General features: G+C 46.0%; 1 protein-coding gene and 1 long non-coding RNA gene across 3 annotated transcripts in view; one reads left to right on the top strand and one right to left on the bottom strand.

Annotated features, from left to right (window-relative positions):
• Nucleotides 1-17,664: 17,664 nt before the first annotated feature.
• Nucleotides 17,665-20,528, bottom strand: CYTL1 (cytokine like 1). Its single transcript, XM_090035576.1, has 4 exons — nt 20,207-20,528; nt 20,055-20,099; nt 18,560-18,688; nt 17,665-18,424 (listed from the first exon to the last, which is right to left on the bottom strand). Exons 1-4 carry the CDS (start codon nt 20,348-20,350, stop codon nt 18,341-18,343), a joined length of 402 nt encoding a protein of 133 aa, XP_089891702.1. The 5' UTR covers nt 20,351-20,528; the 3' UTR covers nt 17,665-18,340.
• Nucleotides 18,422-23,345, top strand: part of LOC149870087 (uncharacterized) — a 27,682-nt gene continuing 22,758 nt past the window's right edge. Inside the window, exons 1-2 of one of the 2 annotated variants that reach the window (XR_016440682.1) lie at nt 18,422-18,512; nt 18,902-18,982. This is a non-coding gene — a long non-coding RNA (uncharacterized LOC149870087). Of the gene's footprint in view, nt 18,513-18,702; nt 18,983-23,345 lie in introns of those variants that run through there. The other variant, XR_016440681.1, reaches the window with a different exon arrangement.

Below are 23,345 nucleotides of genomic sequence, written 5' to 3'. Positions count from 1 at the left end.
TGAAGTAAATGGGGGTGGGGAGGGGATGGTCAGAATGAGAATGCAGCTCAAAAACTTGCTGCATAGCCAAAGTCCTTGACTTATAGTAAACTTTGATTCATTTACTTGGTGGATGGTAGAAAGCAAAAATTTGATTGCAGAAATCCAGAGACATGATGGAAATAATTAGCCTCAAATCAAAAGGGAGCCTAGATTTAAAATGTCTGAGTTCTGGTTACTGACTTGTCTGCTTGCTGTTTTAATGTTCTTCCAAATTTTTTCTTGCATAGAAGTTGATCAGTTCTTAAAACACCTTCTTAAATGAAGCTGTGAACTCTGGTTACAAAAGCCTTGACAATTCAGTTCCCTCCAAATGTGAGGGGGGCAGGGAGCAAGAAGATGCATCTTATAGTTCATCTGAGGAACTGAATCTCAGAGCAGCTACAGTGTCTAGAGCAGCTACAGCGGGGAAGGGTCTGTAGACAGAATTGAAGCCCCTCAGCTTTGGGATGTACAATGATTGTTTTCTTCCTAATCTACAGAGCCTTGAAGTAGAGAAACTGGGATGAGTTGTCATGAACCTACAGTATTTTGATGTGTTTGTGTAATGGTATGCATATGTCTGTGAATTTTTGTATTACTGAGATGGCATGTATTCTCTCTACATATAGGTAGTATCGTTCTGTATTTGTATAACTTATGTATTTAGACATTATTGAAATATCATGTGAATTGTGATATGTGATTATAAATATAATTTTGAGACATATTTTTGTATTTTAACCATGACTGTTTACTAGGGCAGTGATTGACTTGAAGCCTTCCTCATTCATTAACACTTCGAAGAAGCTAATTTTCAGCAATTACCTCTAACCTGAATTTGTTCACTCATCAAATGCATCCTGGTGCAAATCGTTTGAGGCACATGAGCCAAGCCCTTCCAGGCAATGATGAATTTTACTTTTTAAAAGAAGAGACCCATAACACCTGATAACTGGCCATTCAGAGAAAAACATTCTCTTAGTGGGGAGATGAAGTGAGAGATGGCATCTTTTGGATTTTGGATAGTTTTTATGGCTGAAAGTATTTAAATATTCTCCTGATAACAAGTAGACCACAAAAGGCTTCTGGGCTGTAAACAAATGCACCCGTTGGGGGCTGGAAGTGATGTGTTTCCCAAGCATCCATTGAATAAAGTATATACATGGCCAGATAAGCTTTGCCCTGAGCAAGTGTTGATCTCTTGTTGGTTTGTGGACATAGGGAATGTAGCTTAGTGAACGTGGCCAGCAGGCTTAGTGAAGTAGGCTGACAGGAGAATTTGCAGGAGGTCCTGAAATGATCAGGGGCAGGAACTGCTTTAACCAGTTGAGCTGAATAGAAGCTTACCCACTTCTGAAGCTGATAATGGTTATTTGACTCCCTCCTCCCCTCCCCCACATAGTTTTCTCTTATAAATAAGAATCCTTTAGTGAGGGTGTAAATTACAAATTTTCATTTCAGGCCAGGCCAGCCAGCAATAAAAGTATATTTGCCATTAGTGCTCACCCTTCCAGCATGTGGAGAGAGACTGCTACAGGATTGGATCATATTTAGTGAATGAGACCACCAAATGTTTTGACACCCTGTATCTCATCTGGTCTTGGTAGAAACTGGGTATGTTAGGCTATTTTGAGATGGCTGACATGCACTTTAGTAAGAACTTCTCAGTTATTCAGTCAGGGAAACTCAAATGAAGCCACAATTCTCTCTCTTTGCTGTTTAAAAAAAAAAAAAAAAAGCAAAACCTTTTTCCAGTAAAGTAACCACTACTTCTGTGAAAACATAATTACTGTAATGGGATTTTAAAAAGCGCAGAGATTGGCTTTATGGCTAAGAACAATGTAAGCTCTCCAAAATGAACAGTGTCTTTAATGGGTGCTACAGGGATACAGGCTGTAGCCATGTTGGTCTGCAGGCAGAAGTAATCAGAATTCCTGGAGGTGCTATCTTTTATTAGACCAGCTAGATAGCTTTCAAATAAAGATACTTTTAGGCATACATATTCTTCCTCAGGCATAGGGAAGTGCAAAAATTATAAAATTTCTCCTAGGTAGAAATGAAAATTCATATTTCACAGATGAGCTGAAAGGCAATGTAAGATCTCCTGGTTGAAAACCATTTATTTTATACAAAATGGGCTCTGGTAAAAGTTAGAGCAGTAGTTCTGTATAGTAGGTAGATTTGTATAAATGGTTGTGTAAGCTTCTTGGGGTGGGGATTATTACTTTGTTCAGTGTTTTGTATGGTGCCTGCTAAAATGGGGTCCTCATCCATGCCCATCTAGATGCCACAATAATACAAATAATGGTAGTTCCTAAGGAGCATAGAGTACTGTACACCGTATTGTGTTTTGTTATAAACTGATAAGATTCAAGGCTTGGCCTGTGCCTGCTGTGGCTAGGAAATGCAGTTACTGACTTCTTTATATAAACTGAATGCTTCTCTTAAATACTTGCTATAGTCCTTTTCTTTGGTAACGTCACCAGTCTGCATATGTATGTGAAGGAGCATAGCACAGCGTACCTGCCACTTGCTTGTGGGCACAAGAGGAGCACCCAAAAATGTTCATTTCTATTCTACTACAATAGAGAAGGTTCCCACTGAACTGGACACTATATAAAACTTGGAACAAAAGGCAATGTGCCCCAACATAAAACTGTTCATATAGATACTTTTCACCAAATAGCCCTCAAAAATTGCTTTTCAGTTTTTGCAGAAGCCAAATAATCTGTTGCTTCATTTTTTTTTTTGTTTTTCAGGTTTTCTTTTTTTTTTTTTTGGGGGGGGGAAACAGATGAGACCTGAGGGGTTTAAAACTAGGCAGAGCTTAGATCTGTAGTTCAATGGGATTTGGTGCTCATAAAGCATGAATGATCCCTCAATATATAGCTTAGGGTGTAGATTATAAAGGCCCCCTCTACAGGTTAAAACTTTTGTGAAATTACCTGGCTAATTGCAACATTCATTTAGACTGACTACACCTGCAAATCGGCTATAGCACCTTAAAAAGATCCAACCAGCTATAAAGTTGTTATTGCTCATAAATGTGTAATAACCTTATAGCTGGTTTCTATCCCTGACCTATATTGTTGATCGCAGCTCAAAGCCCATTGGAAAGTTCCCTTGACTTCAATGGGCTTTGAATCTGTTTTGGTAACATTGGTCAAAGTGCAATAGCTGCTATCAATGCACAGCTATATTTAGCGATGAAGTCTAAATGTTGTTAATTTCTTGCAGGTATTGCTAAACCAGAATTCAAAACAGTCTAAAGATAGGTCCAGAGTCTTTGAAAGGATCATCTTTGTAATCTTTCTTTTTTATCAGGGCACAGAGCATATTCCTTGACTGATCTCAAAAACAGTCTACCAAAAGCACAATATTTATTTCTGTCCTTCACAAAATAGCTATGGGAGAAATTCTCTTGATTTTTCTCCCCCAGCATATTTCCATCATGACCGTATAAAAATCAGCTGGACCTATTCTCTTTAGAAACTCACAAATGCAAAATAAGACATCTGGATATAAATATTCTTGACAAGAGTATTTTTAATTATTGTAGCTCTTTTTTGGGGACTTGCAGTTTTTTGTCTGTCATATCACTTCACTTCATCCAAGGATGCATGTCCCCTGTTGCTGTGTTGAGGCTTCTAACATGGAGGACTAAGAAAACCCTTTTTGTAAAAAGATCAGAATCTTACTCTAGACATTCTTTGCATTTTGGCTTAGAAAGTTAATAGTTTCATAGTGCTTAGGGTCGGAAAGGACCTAAGGAGATCATCGGGTCCAACCCCCTGCCCCAGGCAGGAATGAATGCTGAGGTCATAACACCTCAGCCAAATATCTGTCCAGCCTCCTCTTGAAGACCCCCAAGGTGGGAGAGAGTACCACCTCCCCTGGGAGCCCATTCCAGAGCCTGGCAGCCCTAACTGTAAAGTAACGTCTCCTGATGTCCAGCCTGAACCTTCTCTCTAACAATTTGTGGCCAATATTCTTAGTAATGGCAGCTCCCTTGTAGTCTGAATTCTTCCGGCAAACCAGCAGTGCAGTTTAGGGCAGTAATTCAGAGTTCTGCTTGTTGTATGCTGTAACCGCCGGGCAGCTTTCGCTCGAGTGATAGGTGTCAAGCGCCCCCTGGGTTCACGTTCTTGCCTAAGCCGGTGTCCTCTGCTTGAGTACCCAACCCTGCGCTCGCCTGCCATGATTTGTTGGACCTCAATGTGCGGGGTGCGCTTGTTGGCCCAGGGTTTCCTGGTGGTTACTCACATGCCTCCACCACCCCTGCACCCCAGCCTCATGCCTCCTATGGAGCGATGTCTATCCTGCGTCCTCCTCCTTCTGGGGAGAGGGCACCACAATGAGAACCTCGTCTTCCTAGTCTGCTTCTCTGTTACCCCTCCCTTGGAGGGGAGGGAAAGGGAAGAAAACCTATGGGCAAGACCAACTCTAGTGCTCAGGCTTGGCTCCACTACTTGGGGACCCACTTCCCCTCCTTTGCCCTGTAGCTGGGGAAAATACCCACAAAACAAAAATGCCTGCACACCAAAAGATCACTGGGCAGCCTGTGTCTGTGGCTTCCCTACGACCCTTCCCGGGTCTCTAAGGGCAACAGGTCATCACCTTCCTCCTGTCGCTTCTACCTCCGCCCTGTATCCTGCTCAGTGACCCATCTGGATCCAGCGGCGATATTTGCCCTGACATCAAACCCCCTGGGGTTCCCCCGGGGTCCTCTTCTCCCTGGCGTGACTCCTTCCATGCCCTGTCACCTCCGCACTCCCACCTGCCGTCAGTTTCGTCTCTCGCAATCTCCCTGTCGATGTCTCTGGATGGTGCTCCGGTCAGTTCCTCGCCGTCCCATGCGGATCGATGTCGAGGGGTTCTCCTCAGTCTGCCTGTGTTCAATCCAGCTGGCTCTGACCCCTGGGTCCTGTGGAGAGTGACCTCTCAGCTACTCCATCGGCAGCAGCTCTCCTCCTCGTCTCTCCACCTCGTCCACAGCGTGCGCCGCCATTTTTATTCTCGCTGGCTGGCATTTAGCACTGACATCACCGGCTGGCCGCAGCTGAATAAACAGGTGGCTGACAAGCCACGCGGGCTCCTCCTTCCGCCCCTCGTGTGCTCTGCTCCAAGCTGCCGGTAAGTATTCTTTGTCACGGCATTTCCCGGTACATATGCCTAAGGGGGAGAATGTAAGTCCAAGACCTTTTGCAAGCAAGCTCCATGGAATGAATGAATTGCAGTCTGACTCCATGTATAGCAGCTTGCTACAACTCTAGAAAGGTTTTCATGAGGAAAAACATTGTAGATAAATGCAGTGGTTAAATTTTTGCAAGGTAATGTTCCAAGCTGTAATCTTTGTGCTTTAGGTAAGCTATATCATGTTCCTGTTCTTGCACTGCCCAGAAATATGCTTTAGGGAAAAAGTGAAATAGAGACCTTAGCTTATATGTAATGCTTACATCTAGTATTTGGAGAAATGAACCCCCCCTGCCAAAAAAAAGAAAGACCATGAGATCAATTCAACCCTGGAATCAATGGAATTGAATCTATTCTGTGCCTGTTTATACCAGAAAGTCTCATAGAATCATAGAATTAATGAGTCAGAAGGGACCTAGACAGATCATCTAGTCCGACCCCCTGCCATGGGCAGGAAGGAGCACTGGGGGTGGCAGGCGTCATAAGACCTCAGCCAGGTGCCTATCCAGTCTCCTCTTGAAGATGTCCAGGGAAGGTGAGAGCACCACCTGTCTGGGAAGCCTATTCCAGGCTCTGGCCACCCTTACAGTGAAGTAGTTCTTCCTAATATCTAACCTAAACCTATCCTCCCTCAGCTTGTGGCCATTGTTCCTGGTGACTCCAAGGGGGGCCCTGGTGAACAGATTTTCCCCGAGTTCCTGCTGGTGGTCCCTGATAAGGTTGTAGGCAGCCACAAGATCCCCCCTCAGTCTCCTCCTGCAGAGACTGAAGAGATTCAGGTCCCTCAGCCTCTTCTCATAGAGCTGGCCACGGAGGCCCTCAACCACACGAGTGGTCCTCCTCTGGACCCTCTCCAGGTTCTCTACGTCCCTCTTGAAGTGCAGCACCCAGAACTGGACACAGTACTCCAGCTGCAGCCTGACCAGTGCCCCATAAAGGCAAGACCTCTCTGGACCTGTTAGGGATGCCCCTGTTGATGCATGACAGGGTGCGGTTGGCTCCGCCTATTGCTTTGTCACATTGGCGACTCATATTCATCCTGGAGTCAATCCTGACTCCAAGATCCCTCTCTGCCTGTGTGCTGCTGAGAGGGTCAGCCCCTAATCTATAACCATACTGCTGGTTCCCTCTCCCCAGGTGCAGCACTTGTCCTTGTTGAACCGCATCCTGTTCAGATCTGCCCACTTCTCTAACCTATCCAGGTTTGCCTAGATGTGGTCCCTGCCTGTGTATTGACTTTACCCCACAGCTTGGTGTCATCAGTGAACTTGAACAGGGTGTTCTCCACACCCTCGTCTAGGTCGCTAATGAAGATGTTGAACAGCACCAGCCCAAGGACCGAGCCCTGGGGGACTCCGCTGCTCACACCCTCCCAGGTCGACATTGACCCATCCACCACCACCACCCTCTGGGTGTGCCCCTGAAGCCAGTTTGCCACCCATGTGACTGTGCATTCATCAATGCCGGAGTCCCTCAGCTTGCCCACCAGAATTGGGTGGGACACTGTATCGAAGGCCTTATGGAAGTCCAAGAAGATGACATCGATTTCTTCCTTCACATCTAAGATCTTTGTCACCTGGTCATAGAAAGAGACCAGGTTAGTCAGGCAGGATCAGCCTTGCACGAACCCATGCTGGTTACCCCTCAACATCACTTCCCCTGCAGGGCTCTCACAAATGTGGCCCTTGATAATTTTTTCAAAGACCTTCCCCAGGATAGAAGTGAGGCTGACTGGCCTGTATTTACCAGGCTCTTCCTTCCTCCCCTTCTTGAAAATAGGGACCACATTGGCCCTTTTCCAGTCCTCAGGGACTTGGCCCGAGCACCAGGAGTCCTCAAACAGCCATGCCAATGGCTCCGTGATGACACCAGCCAATTCCCTTAGCACCCGCAGATGAAGGTCTTCTGGGCCCGCTGACTTCGTAATCCTTAACTAGGTCTGAACTAACAGTCGGGGGACTCACATCCTTCCTGGGCCTCTCTACACTGTCACCCGAGAGCACCCCATTGTCAGGAGACAGGAACATGGAGGCAAAGAACTTGTTGAACTTGTTGAAGAGTTCTGCCTTCTCTTGCACGTCCATCACCAACTGCCCTGCCTGCCCTGCCTCATAGGGGTCCAGTGTTACCCCGAGACTACTTCTTGCTACCTATATACTTGAAGAAGGACTTTTTGTTATCCTTAATCCCAGAAGCTAATCTATGCTCTAGTGCTGCTTTCACCTTCCTTACCAAATCCCTACAAGTGCGGGTCAGGGAGGTGTACTCCTCCTTTGTCCCTGCCCCCTGCTTCCATTGCCAGTACGCTTTTTTCTTTTTCTGTATCAGACCAGTGGAACACAATCTACTTGCCATTGACCTAAATGGAAGATAAGTCCGTGATTTCTTCCAGTTATTGTGGAGACTATGAGTATTCAAAAGTACTCAACGTTGGTCTAATGCTGTTTTCATCCAAATCTTAGGGGTGAAGACAGCGGGTCAATTCTGCTTGCCTTAAAAACCCCCCACTCTGTTTGATACTGGAATGGAGGAAAAGTTGGGAATGTACTTGATTGTCAGGTACAATAACATTTTGATAAAATGGTACTAAAAAAAACAAGTTTTACATGAATTTTCTGCCCCCACTTTCTGACCAGTTAAGAGTAACTGTCGGGGGGTGGGGGGAGAGAATAAAAAATTTATATTATAGCTTTTAAACAACAGTACTATTCTGGAAGAAAAGCTGGTGGGAAGTGCAATATGGGGCAGGAAAAGGCAGTTTATTAAGCACTTAGTTTGAAAATGTTCCAAATCTTAATCTTCACAAAATGAAGAGACATTGACCTTGTGTAACCATTATGCAGTTGTACAAACTGGGTGTAGATCATTATCAACCTGGCTTTGGTACCATTTAATATATACTTGGCATTGATTTTACAAATGGCAACAAAAAATCCAGGAAAATGAAGCCTATTTATTCTAATCCCTGTCCAGTTCCCACCCCATATCCCTGTACTGAAGCCAGAAAGTGCCTTCTGAGTCCCAAGGGGATAAGATATATTTTGCGTGACTGACAATATGGTCCCTTCCTATTGTGCACCAGTGCACTTTGCACAGAGAATTTTGTCTCCCTTCTGAACATCACTGGGTTGATTTGGGCCACTGATTGACCGTGTCATTTAAGATCTACCTTTTCTTTCAGAAGGCTTTCCATTAAAGACTGCATTTGAAATAAGATAAAAGTTGAAATCACTGGAGAAGATATTTTTGGTGTAAAAGTACTTTGAAGGTCAGTCAGAGCTGATTTAGAAATGAAATAAACACCAAGTGGTAATGGATGATTAGATTTTTAAAATCTTGTCTAGAATGTGCGGTCTAAAAAAGCGCAGTCTTTTCAGTTCTGCAGAGCCAAACTATCTCTATACTGGAGAACCGAACTGCTAGTAAACAAATGAGGGAGATGATACAAGTGATATAGTATGTCCTTGCTGAGGTATTGGTCACAGTCATGAAAAATGAGGCTGAATTTTGCTAGCTGTTGGAATACAGTAAAAGTAGCAATTTCTGTGCAGTCTCAAATTCCAGTGCATTCTGGCAAAGTTCTTTGTCCTAGAACAAAAAGGACATCAGATTAAGGCTTTTATATTTTATGAGCAATGTCTGAAGTAGAAAGGCTAGGGAAAGGGGTTGGGAATAGTATGAAGTCTAGAGGTAGGACTACGGGGAGTTTTTAGTAGAGCCAAATGAGAGACTTGATGACCTGTTGGGGTTCAGTCCTCACCAATGGGAGAAAAAGGTCTCTTGTTTGGAAAAAGGCAGAAGTAGAACCTGAGAAGTCTGTCAGTTGCTTGTAGAATGAAAAACTGCATGGATATAAGGAAGAATGCATACCAATTTGCCTCATAACAGCACTGGCTTCATAACAGGCTAGTAGTTATAACTTTTGGCAACTGAGGGAAAATTAAGGCAAAAACTAACACACTTTTTTATGTGCATTGATTGGTTGGCAGCAGGGAGGTGGTTCTCCAAACACTTCAGCCTGTGGCAGCTGCACAGATATTTCTTTCAGATTGTGCCCAGGTCTGTATTGTTAGGGACACGGATTATGGCATGGTTTTGATCCTTGCTCAATAGATGCATCAGAATGCAGACAACTATGATATGTAGCTTATTGTAGTTAAAATCCTCTTATTTATACGCTTCCTAAATGTTGTGTTCTTCAGTTTAAAAATAAAAATTCACCACTTGTTTAGCCAGCTGCTATGTGGCCAGATAAGGTCTCCCTCGGATGATTGGTATGAAGTTGATCCTGGTGGAACCAAGCTAGTTTGCTGCTGCACCCTTCCATCAGCCATTGCTCATATTCTACCAATGTGAAGTTTAAGTCTGGCCATTTACCATAACAATTGTGACCGATTCCAGTAACAAACAGTAAGTCCAGCCCTCTGCATGCACCAGACCACCTTTGTGGATGGACACTGGTGTCCAGGTGCTCCCTCCCCCCACCTTCCCTGCCCCATTGTGCACCAGGTCATCAGTATTCAGCCACCTCTCACTCTAGAAAAATGTGGCCATTGCTATCATGAAACTGGCCACCCCTAATAGTCTCTGCTGCATCACTAACCAGTTTGGTATAGGCAAGTCCACAGCCAGAGAAACCATCTGGGAGGTGTGGCTGGTCATCCAGAACATCCTGGCCACCCACTTCATCTGCCTTGTCAGCCTGCAGGAGGTGATTTCCAGCTTCAACCACGTGGACCTCCCCAATGGGGTGGGGGCCATGGATACAACCCACAACCCTGTCCTTTGCCTACCATGGCTCTGATGCCAACTGTGACAAACTGTCCCAGTGACAGATTGGCTTGGCAGGCTTGTAGGTTCTGCTTTTGCCACCTGTTTCCAAACACTCCTGTGCCCCACCAGGACTGTCATGGAAGCACTTGGGGGGCCTGCATACACAGGGTGACCACTAGGGGTGGGGAGGCATGGAACAGCTTGGGGGTGGTGTCATGGCCAGCCCTGCCTCAGGCCCTAGGTGCTACCCTTGCTGCCCACCACCACCTACTGATGCAGGCCCCACCAGAGGCCCTTCTGCTTACTTAGACCATGGGTCACTGGCTCCTTTGTACTGCTACTCCTGTCCTGGGTCCACCTCCCATTCCTAGTTCCCATTCAGGGCATTATTTCCTCCCTGCCTGCCATCCAGGGATACTTCTGGGATGCCTGTTCCTGTTGCCCCTGAAGAGACTCCGTGGAGCAGGGCAAAGCATGCCATTGTGGATTGGGCAGCAGGCTCTCCCAGCTCAGGAGGGATATGGACTCTGCAGAAGGCAGTGCTGGCCCCAGTTGGGTTGGGGAGTGGATCATATGTCGCCATTAAGTGCTCCAGAAATTCCCTCTCCTGGTGCTGGGATTGTTGCAGCTCCACAGAGGCACAGGTTGCCGCCTCAAAACAGAGGTTGGCCACCTTAAGCTTGCATTTCTGTTCCTTGGCAGCCCAGGTGAAGGCCTGCCCCAGCCTGAGAATCTCTTCTACATCCTGAAGCCTTTTCTTGTGCCAGTCCTACAGCTCCTAGCACCAGAAGTCATTTGCACATGACCAGTGCTCAGAGGCAGTGACCAAGGCCTGCAGCATCTTCTCCTCAGTTCTTGGTGCCTCTTGTAGACAACCCTCATATTCTGCAGCTGTGCAACCCCTTGTCTTTGAGCCAGCATTGTGCCACCATATGGTGTCCTCCCTCACACAGGTGGTGTTTCTGCAGCTCAAAACAGTTGTGACTTGCTGATAAAATGAAGCATAAGGGCAGGCATTTTGGATCTGCCTAGCACTTGCCTGGGCACTCATGCAGAGATGGCAAGGAAACTATGGGAAGTCCTCTGTTTTGGCCCTCCCCCCTCTCATCACCCCAGGACTGGGAACTGCACCACTGCTCTTCACCTTGCACAGACAAGACCAGGGTCCCAGCTGTGCTTTGAGTAGGCAGCAAGTCCTGCAGCCCTGGGATGGTTTGCTGGAGAGGGAGGGTCTGTGTCTCTCTTGTGTCCCTCTCCAGGACTTGCAGTGGGCACTTGCTTTGCTCCCCAAGAGGGTCCAGGAACCTGGGGGTCCACAGGAACTTGGACCATCCCCAAAGTGGGCAGGGACTGAACACTCCAGGGAATGTGGGCAGAGCTATTGCATTGCCCCTTTCCCTACGCCCCACCTTCTTTTTCAGCACTGTGTCTGTGTGGGAGCTGTACTCTGCTCCCAACATTTCCCTGGTGAAAGCCCGCCGGGCCTGGAGGGATGAACTTTACTACTGTTCCTGGGGAAGTGTCAACCAATACACCATGCTCCTACTGTAGGACACAGTCCTCCAGGAGATGTTCAACAGCTGAGGAGGGGGAGGGAGGGGGGCAAGGTGTCTGCTCTGGGTGCAGAGGAAGCCCCGGTTGCTGTTCATCATGAGTCTGACTTGCGTGCTACTTGTGGCTCTACTCGTTGAGCTGACATCCATAGATGAGTTTGGAATCGCAACCATTGACATGGTGCTGAACCCATGACTTGACCCAGAGAGAAGTTCCCCACATCTCAGCTGCCTCAGAAGAGTCCTTCTGTGTGCCACCCTTGGTCTCCAGCACTGTTCTTCTGCTTTGAATACACAAGAGTGGGAGTTGCTTCACTTTCAGGGGTTGGGATAGTGGGGTGCTATCTAGAACCAGCCTGGGGCTGCAATTGTGGGAGGGGCGAGGGTGGGAGTTGCTTGAGGGGTCAGTACAGTGACTGCCTGTACTGTGAGATTCAGGATCACCTGGTACCCATAGATTTTGCCTAGGGATCAGTCTAGATTGTGCGGGGGGGCGCACTATAAAGTGTTTTAGTGCCTTTCCCTGAGTGCAAGGGAGAGGGGGAGCTGGTTATGCTGTTTCAGCACCAAAGCTCTGGCCAGCTGGGAGGAGGCTTCACTTCTTCCAGTAGCTGAGCATGGTCCTGAGAGAGTGGGAAGGCAGAGATGTGAATGAGGCAGATTTATGTTCCCAAAGAATGGGAGATGGGCTGTTAACTGCCTGAAGCCAGGAGGGGGCTTGGTGCCTTGGCTGCACTCCAAGGAGGGAGGGGAGACAGGTGTGGGGTGACTGGTCTGCCCAGTGCTGAAAGACAAAAACCTCTCAAGCAATTAGCAGCCTGGGTCCCTACACTTTGAACAGTCAGGTGGGGTGATTCACCAGCTCCAAACCCTTCCATCTGTGCACCAGAGCCCTGCCCTTCTGGGCTTCTCAGCCATGGTAGCCTGAGAGAGGGCTGGGACCATGGGGATGACCTTAAATGGGCATTGGTCCCCCAGGGAAGGATGGGGGGAAGGCTCGTGTGGAGGGAGGAAAGGCTAATGGGTTGGGTCCAGTGACTGCCTTCTGGAGACAGGCTTGCACAGAGGTTTTTGGCCTGGTGTGGCATCATTATTGTTATCTGAACACCATTACTTCTCCCTCCCTTCCCACTAGTGGCTTTGTTCCCCCTCCCCACCGTTCCTGTGTCTCCGTCATGACTGCATAGTGTGGGGTAGAGTCGTGCCCTCCTGGGCAGCATGGCATTCTTAATTGGTGTTTAAGTTTCTTCACCAGAACTTGGGAGAGAGCTGGCTGTGGGTGCTATGGGTCATGTTGCAGGAGCAACTTCTGCACTGGTAGTTAAAGGGCTGGGGATACTCTGTGCATATGGAAAGGGGGTCAGCAAGGAGGTGTCAGAGGAGTGGAACACCCATGGCAGCTGTCAGGAACAGTGTTTTCAGGGGCCACATCTTTGGCCACAGACCACAGGGTTGAGGATTTGGGAGAGTGGGGGGAGGAAGGGAGCAGGTTCTTTTTGTAAGGTGGAGAGTACATCCTTGGGGTCCAGGTCCAGGGTTGCAATGTCCGTGGCTTCAGAGCTTTGTCCATACTCTAGCACATAGTGGTTCATGTTCTCAACAATGTCTGAGATGTACTTGAAGCTGAACTCCTTTGACAACTCTTTTTCCAGATCCTCTGACAATCTGAGGACTAGCATTAATGAGTGGAGTCCTCAGGGACTCCAGAAGCAATTGCCCTGTGACCTCTGGGGACCTGTTCTTGGGCACCTGGTTGTCCCATTGTCCTGGGGTCTTTTTGTGCCACCTCCTGCAGTGGGGCCCCTGCTAGTAACTCCTCATGCCCCCAGGTGGTACCAAATGTGTGCTAGGTGGCAGTGGTTCTGTCCATTGTGAGAAGTGGGACAGCAACTCCTAGAAGGGCATGCTCTGCCTCAAGGCCCTCCACCTCCTTTCTCATCATTGTAGTACAATGTGCTACTGAACAGACAAGTCTAAAGGCTATTGTTCAGTGATCACAAAAAATGAGCAAGTATGTCTCTCTGCCCAAGACTCTTTTGTGTTGCACTGTGTAGCCTTCTCCCAGAACTGCTTCTAAAAGATACCTGAGGATAGTGACAACCAGGAATCAGAGTATTTGACTTTTAGGGTTCAGGTGTCACCAAATTTCTTCTTTGTCTCAGATAGTCACCAGTATTTTCACTTTCACTTGACTTGTTGCTTGAAGGCTCATAGGTGATTTGTTTCAGATACTTGCTACAAAAGGAGTCAACTTTGGGTCAATTTTACACCCCCCTGCCCCATAAGGAATATGGGGCAGGGGGGTGTAGATGCTGGCAAAATAGCTCACAAAAAGACTCATGACAGTGCATATAATACCTTCTATATGGGGAATTGGCTTCAGCAGAGAGCTATAGAAAGGAGTCTTGAAAGCAACTTAAAGGGCATTGTGATGGTAGAAGGCCTATTTGCCATTGTGGCTGTTTTATCAGTGTTGTCAATTTGTGTGTTGGTGGAGAATTTCAAGATGCTGAGCCTTGCTAGAGGCAAATCTTAACCCACATTGCTGTTGGAATTGTTAGGAGCAAGCATTTGTTGAACTGGAGTGTGGCCAAGACTCTTCAAGAAGACCAGGTGAGAGTTGGTACATAGAATCATAGAGAATTAGGTTTGGGGGGGGACCTCAGGAGATCATTTAGTCCAACCCCCTGCTCAAGGCAGGACCACCACCAACTAAACCATCCCTGCCAAAGCTTTGTTTAGCCAGGTCTTGAAAGCCTCCGAAGATAAAGATTCCACCACCACTCTGGGTAACTTGTTCCAGTGTTTTACTACCCTTCCAGCAAGGGGATTTTTCCTAATATCTAATATAAATTTCCCTTGCTGCAACTTGAGACCATGGTTCCTTGTTCTGTCATCTGCCACCACTGAGGACAGTCTAGCTCCATCATCTTTGGAAGCACCCTTCCAGTAGTTGAAGGCTACTATTAAATTCCCTCTGTCTCCTCTTCTCTAGATTAAATAAACCCAGTTCCCTCAGTCTTTCCTCATAAGTCGTATCCCCCAGGCCTCTCACCATTTTTGTTGCCCTCACTGGACTGTCTCCAATTAGTCCGCATCCTTTCTGGAGTGGAGGCCCAAAACTGAACACAGTACTCCAGATGTGGCCTCACCAGTGCTGAACAGAGGAGAATAATCACTTCCCTTAATCTACTGGCAACACTTCTATCAATGCATCCCAGTATACCATTAGCCTTCCTTGCAACAAGAGCACACTGGCTCGTTTTCAGTATATTGTCCATGGTAACCCCCCCAAGTCCTTTTTTGCAGAGCTGCTCCCCAGCCAGTCATCTCCAGCCTGGAATTGTGCATGGGATTGTTCTGTCCTAAGTGCAGGTCTCTGCACTTGTCCTTGTTGAACCTCATGAGATTTCTTTTGGCCCACTCCTCCAATTTATTGAGGTCACTCTGAATCCTAGCCCTACCCTCCAGCATATTTACTACTCCCCACAGCTTGGTGTCATCTGAAAACTTGCTGAGGGTGCACTCTTGTGCCATCTTCCAGTCGTTGATGAAGACATTGAACAAAACTGGCCCAAGACCAACCCCTGGGGCACTCCACTTGATACCAACTAGCTGCCAACTAGATATCAAGCCATTGATTATTACTCTCTGAGCCTGATGCTCCAGTCTTCTATCCACCTTACAATCCATTCATCCAGCCCGTACTTCCTTAGCTTGCCTGCAAGAATGTTGTGGGAGACTGTATCAAATGACTTGCTAAAGTCAAGGTACACCACACCTGCTGGTCTCCCTGCATCCACAGAGCCAGTCACCTCATCATGGAAGATAATCAGGTTGGTCAGGTATGACTTGCTGCTGGTGAATCCAGGCTGACTGTTCCTAATCACATTCTTCTCCTCCAAGCGCTTTGAGATGGATTCCTTGAGGCTTCACTCCATGGTTTTTCCAGGGTCTGAGGTGACGCTGACTGGTCTGTAGTTCCTTGGATCCTCCTTTTTCCCTTTTTAAAAAATATGGGCACTATGTTTTCCCTTTTCCAATCATCTGGGACCTCTCCTGATTGCCATAAGTTTTTAAAGATGATGGCCAGTGGCTCTTCAGTCTCATCAGCCAACTCCCTCAGCACCCCTGGGTGCATCCTGTCTGGCCTCATGGACTTGTACATGTCCAGCTTTTCTAAGTAGTCTCTAAACTGTTCTTTCACCACTGAGAGCTGCTCACCTTCTCCGCAAACTGTGTTGTCTGGTGCAGTAGTTTGGGAGCTGACATTGCCTGTGAAGACTGAGGTGAAGAAGGCATTGAGCACTTCAGCCTTTTCTGCATCCTCTGTCACAAGTTTGCCTCCCCCATTCACTAAGGGACCCAAACTTTCCCTGATCCTCCTCTTGCTACTGACATACTTGTAAAAACTCTTCTTGTTACCCTTCGTGTCCCTTGCTAGCTACAACTCCAGTTGCCTTCCTGACCTTATCCCTGCATACCCAACCAATGCTTTTATACTTCTCCCTATTTATTTGTCAAGATTGCTGCTTCTTGTAAGCTTCCTTTTTGTGACTTAGTTTTCTGAAGAGTTCCCTGCTAAGCCAAGCTGGTCTGCTGCCATACTTGCTAGTCTTCCTGTGCATCAGGATGGCTTGTTCCTGCACTCTCACTAAGGCTTCTTTTTAAGTATATCCAGCTCTCCTGGACTCTTCTCCCCCTCAGATTGGTTTCTCAGGGGATCCTGCTCATAAGTTCCCTGAACAAGCCAAAGTCTGCTTTTCTTAAGCCCAGGGTCCTTAGTCTGCTGGTCTCCTTCCTTCCTTTCCTCAGGATCCTGAACTCAATCATCTTGTGGTCACTGCTGTCCAAGTTGCCATCCAGTACTATATTGCCCACCAATTCTGGCCTGTTTGTGAGCAGTGGGTCAAGAAGAGCATGGCCCATACTTGGCAACTCCAGCACTTGCTCCAGGAAGTTGTCCCCGGTACTCTCCAAAAACTTCCTGGATTGTGTGCGCACTGCTGTATTGTCCTCCCAGCAGATGTCAGGGTGATTGAAGTCCCCCATGAGAACCAGAGCCTGTAACAGGGAAACTTCAGATAGCTCTTTGAAGAAAACTTCATCTACCTCTCCCTCCTAGTCAGGCAGTTTATAGCAGGCACCCACCACAACATCTCCCTTGTTGCTCTCCCTTCTAACCTTAACCCAAAGACTTCCAACAGGCCTATGTCCAGTTTCATATTGGAGCTCTGAGCAATCATATGGCTCTTTTACATAAAGTGCACTTCCTCTTCCTCTTCTTTCTTGCTTGCCCTTCCTGAACATCATACATCTACACTTTAGATAAGGCCTTTTAGTCTCTGAAGTTCTTTTTCTTTTGCTGTTGTTGCTGCTGGGTTTTGCTTGTGGCGTTTTCTGAGGTTTTTTTGGGTGGTGGGGGAGAGTTTACTATATGGAAATAAAATTTACATAAATCTGAAGATAAATGGAGAGAGAACCCTCTGAGCTTGTCCTTGCTTGTTCTGAATTGCATTCTGACTTGGCATTTCACTGGGTACTATTAAGTTCATGTAGTGTAATGGGATACTTGCAGTTCTTAGGCTCTTGAAGATTCTTGGAGATGGCTTCCAAACCAATCTCTGTGGAGCACATGGGACTATTTCCATAGAAATATGTCATGCTCAATAGCTGAACAGATTTATGGTCAAATATCTTTCAAACACAGGAGTCGAGTTTTTCTTATGACATTTATGTGCTCAATTTGTAGTAACAAAAAGGAAATATTAACCTTGAAGGTACTGAACAATCTCCCAGAACTTGTTCACCATCCAGTGTCCTTTTAAAGCAGAAAGTATAATTTTAAAATGAATATTCCTATGGTGTTCTGCTTTTTAAAAAGGTTAACTTAAAATTATATTTTCTTTTTAATGTGGTTGATTGTGTTCCTAAAAACTTTTAGAAACACACTTTTGAGAGGAAACTCAGTATTTCCAAATTTTGTAGAGAAGGAAATGTTTGTATTGCTATGGAAACAAAGCTAAAGATGGCTCATTCTGTGAAAAACAAGTGGGGTGACTGAACAGCAAGTTACAAAGGTAACAGATTTCTGTGTGCACACGAAAAACACTGACACTGGATCTTCTGGGCAGAAGGGGGTTTTTTTGTTTTTTGTTTTATTTTAGTTTTTCCACTAAGAAGGGGTTACTTTCATCTATGGATATACATTTGATTAAAAAAGAAGCCATCAACATGTTTGAGTGACACAGCTACATAGATATTGGCCAGTACAGACAAATGCTTCTACCACATGATTAGGAATCCCAACTATACAGCTGGACAATAAAAAATATCACAAAAAAAAAAAATAACAATCCCTTGCTCCTTTAGAGAAAAAGAGCCAGTTTGCAAGCCTGCGTGTAATAAAAGAGGAACCACTAAATTAGGCTAGAATATTAATCCTAATGTATACTCTTTTATGAATTTCTAGATTCGTATAAAAGAACAATAACTCTAACATTTAACTTGTGATGTTGACATAAAACATACATTGTACATTTGGCTAAACTGAAACAAGGTAAACTGCCAAACGAATAAAATGCGCTCTAACCATAATTTTGCTAGCAGCTTGGTAGGTATGTAAGGCATGCAGTTCATTTCCTGCCGTGGCTGAGAAACATTGGTAGGTCTGAGATAATACTGCTAGTGTACTTGAAAAAGACAAGGTTGCTAATGTTGTAGCTGATGCATTTTTTTTTCTTTTTTTGGCTCTTGGCCTCCTTAAAAATGTCCCAGGTAATTCCTTTGGGCTGACTGTTTTAGCTGTAAGTGCTGGATGGATCAGTGGGAGTGAGAACGGGGCTTTCCAAAGCGTAACAGTCATCTGTCAGGAAGACCAAGTCCTAGGAAAGAAGAGAAATAACTAATGTTACAAAAAGAAGAGGGAAGTGGAAACAGAGAAGCTTCGATCCCGATTCAACTCCACAAAAAGTAATGGGGGAGAATCTGGTTGAGAGTGGAATGCACTTTGCACGTACCCTTCTGCAGTAAGAGATCATAATGGTGTACAAGCTCCTGGCTTTTTCCTTTAAAGTACTCAGTTGAGGAACTCGCTGACATCTGGGCTGTGCCACAAAGTTACGGAGTTTGGCCAACACACAATAATTCTGCAACACACAAAAAGAAAGTGCTTGTACCTTTTCACAGAAGCAATTTAGGGAGGTTTTTGCTTCTGGTTATAGCCATTTGCAAATGTTTTCTCCTGCTTTCCTGCTTGTGAGTTTACAGCTCTCACCTCCTCTATGTACATGCTTGAAGGGTGTTTGGGGATGGCGGGGGCAGGGATTAGCATCATAATGCAAAGTTTTTTTTCATTTTAGTGTTTAGAAAAGTGGCATATCTACACTGTCTCAAGTCCATATGATGTCATGGCTGGCTTCCTACCACTTGTTTTCAGAGAGGTCAGTGACAACATTTTATACATTTCACTAAATTTTACTCCTGGAGTTTAAGGATTTGGATACAGGATAGATTGGCACTTCTTATGGGAATAGCTCATTTTGTTATAATATATGCTTATTAAGATATCCTGGTCATAACTTGGTCTGAGAGTCAAGCAGAATTTTGCTTACAATAGCCCTACTGAGAGCTTTTACCTTGTCAAACTACTATACATACTAATTTCATAAAATTCCTGTAAAGTGGGTAAATGTTGCTATACTTCTTTGAAATCCAGAAAAACAAGAACTGCACTTAAATTAATTTGCTACGCAAGGAGTCAGTGATAGAACTGGATTTGGAACCCAAGAGTTCATGAGCTTTAGTTACTTGATTTGTAAATAACAACATTGGGTTGTAAAATAGTCTGGTTTTGGTTGTGGGTGCATTATATACACTTTACTGGTTAAGATGGAATATAAATTACTTATACTGCTTATATCCATTGGGGGAGAGGTGAAGATCACACAGCTCTTTATCACTGTTCCTGTCATTCTCTCTTATCATGTAGAACATTTTCATTTGGAGAGGTGTGTGTGTGTGTGTGTGTGTGTGTGTGTGTGTGTGCGCGCACGCGCGTTAAGGAAAAATTGGCAGAGGCGTGCGTGTGTGTTAAGGAAAAAAACATTCCTCCCCTTGCATTTACTGAAATACCAGTTTTATTAGCCGGATGTGCCAAAAGTGGAAATAGAAACAGTATCATACTCCTTCTACTTTTGACCATTTCATCTATTATTCCATTCATTTCTATGAATAAATTAGCTGCTACTAAAATTACAGCACAATAAACTGGTAAAATACAAATGTTTCTTACTTGAGAAATTATGTGGATATTTTCAGAAGTGTTGAAATTTAAAACATTTCAACAAACAAAAAAATTCTTACAAATACTGCTTTTCGCTTTCCATAGCTGGTTTTGATTAAAATTTTGAAGAACAGTTTATTTCAAGTTCCTAGAATGCATCCTACATAATCACTTTTGCCATTTGATTTTTTTTTAGTACAAGGCAGTACAAATGAATAGTGAAAACTTACATGTACATCCAAGTAGAGGTTGGGCAATGTCTCTACACACGGGTCCTATAGTAAAGTAGAGAAACAATTTGAATTTTTCCCCTCCTAGACAGTTGTTTTAAAAGCAATAAACTAAATCTTTTTTTCTCAAGTATCAGTTTAGATCAACTCACCACAGGCTTGGAGTTCTTCAAGGACTTGAAGGATTCAGTGATTTCTTTGCTCAAAGACAGAATCCTTGAGTAGCAAGTTGGAGGAGCTGAACTAACAAACAGCAAAACAGAGAGCAGAACAATCAGACTCAGCAGTACCTTCATTGTGGAGAGTGAGTGAATGAAGAGAGAAGGAAAAAAAATGAGTTATTGGTTACACAGCTACTATAGACTGCAGCTGCTGAAGCTGAAGTTTGACTGTCAGCTCCCAATTAAATAGTCTCCTGCATCAGAAGGGAAAAAAAACACGGAGGGGTGGTCCAAACAGTAGCTTGCTGCTGTGCTAAATTTCCTCCTGACCTGTGAGCCAAAGCTGCTAGCACTTCCCTGTCCCTGAAGCAGAAGTGGGGAGGGAGGGTTGCGGGGGAGAGAAGAGTAGGAATGAGGATAAGACAAACACAACTGGAACACTTTATCCCAGCAAGAAAACAACCTGGTAAACATCTAAAGGATAATGAAGGTATATGTAACACATTGCCCGAGGTTCTCAAGCAGTTGTAAGCCCCAATCCTGTAATCTCTTATACACATATTAGTAAGTGCTTACAGGGAAAGCAGCTCCACTGCCTAAGTATAATCAGGGCCCAGTGGTATAGTATTAGACCAGGGGTCAGCAACCCGCAGCATATGTGCCAAGCATGGCACACGAGGCCATTTTGCTCAGGACACCACTGCCAGCCTGGGCTTTAGGCAGCTGCTGCCAGCCACAAAGCCTGGGCTGCTCCCAGCAGGCGGCTGGGTGGTTGCAAGCCCTGCTGCAAGCGAAGCAGGCTCCATGGTTGGCAGCAGCTACCCAGAGCCTGGGCCAGATGCAGCCAGAAGGCTGCACACATCTGCTCTGGGCTCCAGCATCAGCTCCATACTGGCAGGTGCAGGCACACCTCAGAGTGGATGGTGGGGAAGCGGCTTGAGGCAGTACAACCCTGGCTTCTCCCCCACTGCCAGCACAGAGCTGATGACTGGGCTCTGTAGCCTGGTGTAGCTGGTTGTAGCCAGCCTGGGCTCTGGGCAGCTGCAGCGGGCAGGCGGCAAACAGCTGTGCTGGGCTCCACACCCCGGCATCAGCTCCATGCTGGTGGCAATTGCACATGCAGCTCAGAGCGGACAGCAGGAAGGCTGTGCTGCCTCAGGCCCCATCCCCACCATCTGAGGCCCCATCTGCACCATCTGCTCTGAGGCACGTGTGCACCCACCAGTATGGAGCTGATGCTGGAGCCCAGAGCAGCTGTTTGCAGCCTCCTGACTGCAGCTGGCCCAGGCTTCGGTAGTTGCTGCCAACCACAGAGCCCAGGCTGCTTGCAGCAGGGCTTGCAGCTGAGCCCGCCTAACTCCCACCCTCTCCGAGCCCAGCCCCAGACCAGCCCCCTACCAGGATGAGGCTGGTGCTGCCCCTTACCAGGAACACCGCACCTTTTGCAGGTTTAGGTAGATGGGTGGTTGAGCAGATGGGAAGGCTCCGAGCCAGGGCCTTGGCCAGCTGTGCTGCAGCCTGGGGGCTGGTTCCCCAGGGAAGCACAGGGGCTCTGGCAGGACCAAAGCATTGTTGGGTTGGATTTTGTCCAGTGCCCCAGGAGCCCAGCTCCATGTGCCTGCGCATCTGATTCTCCGTGTTTGTCTGCCTCTGTCTGGTTCTCTGTGTCTGTGTATACACATGTGTCTGGTTCTCTCTCTGCTCTCCTTTTTCTTTCTCTCTCTCTTTCTCTTATTTGTCTCTTTTTTTTCTCTCTCTCATTGCAACATGCTCAACAAAAAAGGAATACACAACAAAATTTATGATTATTAAATATACTAATATGCAGTGCATCCTGCCATGTACACCCCCCACCCCCGGCCGCCCTCATTTTGTTTTTCTGGCATGCCGGCACTCCGGCACCTTCCAAGGTAGACATTGTGGTTTTTTTCGGCACTCCGGCCAAAAAACGTTGCCTACCCCTGTATTCAACTAAAAAAAGTCATGATGCGTGTTCTCTGCAGGGCTCAAATGTTACTGAATTTGTCAGCACCTCTTTTTCTAATCCAAGTTTTCTCTTTTCTGTATTTCACAATTTTATGCACAAATGCATTTAAAAGAATATGTGTTGTACCTGTCTGTGTGACTCTACAACTCTGTATCTAGATAGAAGTGGGTTCTTTATGCATAAGTATATCTGGGATAACAGTTGGGTCAAAATAAGAATATATGTTGTTTTGGCATAAACGCCTTTTATGATCTAAATGACTTGGGAAGGGAGAGCAATGGAGAGATGGCCAGGTATGCATATTACTCCAAATTATTCAGGGTAGTAAAATACAAACAAATGAACACATACAAAAAAGCAATCTGACTGAAGAATGGAAGCAAGCTCTTGTAAAATTGAATGAGCCACAAAATGACAGAAGTTCAAGCTGATAAGTGCAGAGTGGGGGGGGTGTATGGGGGAGGGGAGGAAGAAATCTACATGCAGATATAGAATGATGCAAGGCATATTAGCAGTTACTAATCAAAAGAGAGAAATCTCTGAAAACACTGGCTCAGGATTCAGGAACAGTCCAAAATTTTAAATAAATAAAATGTTAGGAAATTAAGATGGAATTGAGCATAACAGAAAATGTTATTAGGCCTCAGTATACATCCATGATAGGCTATATCAGTGGGACCAATCTTTTTTGCCAGATGTGCCAGAAATTGGCCCTGTACCCTCCCTGAGTGCATTGCACTCAGGCTGGGTGGCAGCTGCACTGGGAGCATGGTTAGGGGGGCTATGGCAAATTTTGCAGTGGCTGCAGCCCCTTCCATAGCCCTGCTCCCAGTGCTGCTACTGCCTGCCCTGAGCGCAGTCCAGCTCTTCCCCAGCCCGCCCTGAGTGCAGATCCAGGGGCATGTACCTCCCCATGCTCTCCTGGGGTGTGCGCAGTGGTGGGAGCTGCCCCCTTTCCCCCCCACACCTTCTGGATAAGCTGCTTGCAGCTCTGACCCATGCCCCAGCCCCACTACCTCTCTCACCATGGGGGCCTCAATCTGCACCCCCTCCCCCACAACAAGAAAAAATATAAAGGAGTACAGGAGTTGAAATTTTGAGCCAGAAGGGGTACACTTATTTAAAAAGGCTGAAAACCCCTGG

The sequence above is a fragment of the Crocodylus siamensis genome, chromosome 2 (genome assembly GCF_052110815.1).
Source record: "Crocodylus siamensis isolate JL-2025a chromosome 2, ASM5211081v1, whole genome shotgun sequence".
Taxonomy (NCBI): domain Eukaryota; kingdom Metazoa; phylum Chordata; order Crocodylia; family Crocodylidae; genus Crocodylus; species Crocodylus siamensis.
The sequence above is the reverse complement of the archived record's forward strand: the minus strand, read 5'-3'. Positions and strand labels throughout refer to the sequence as shown.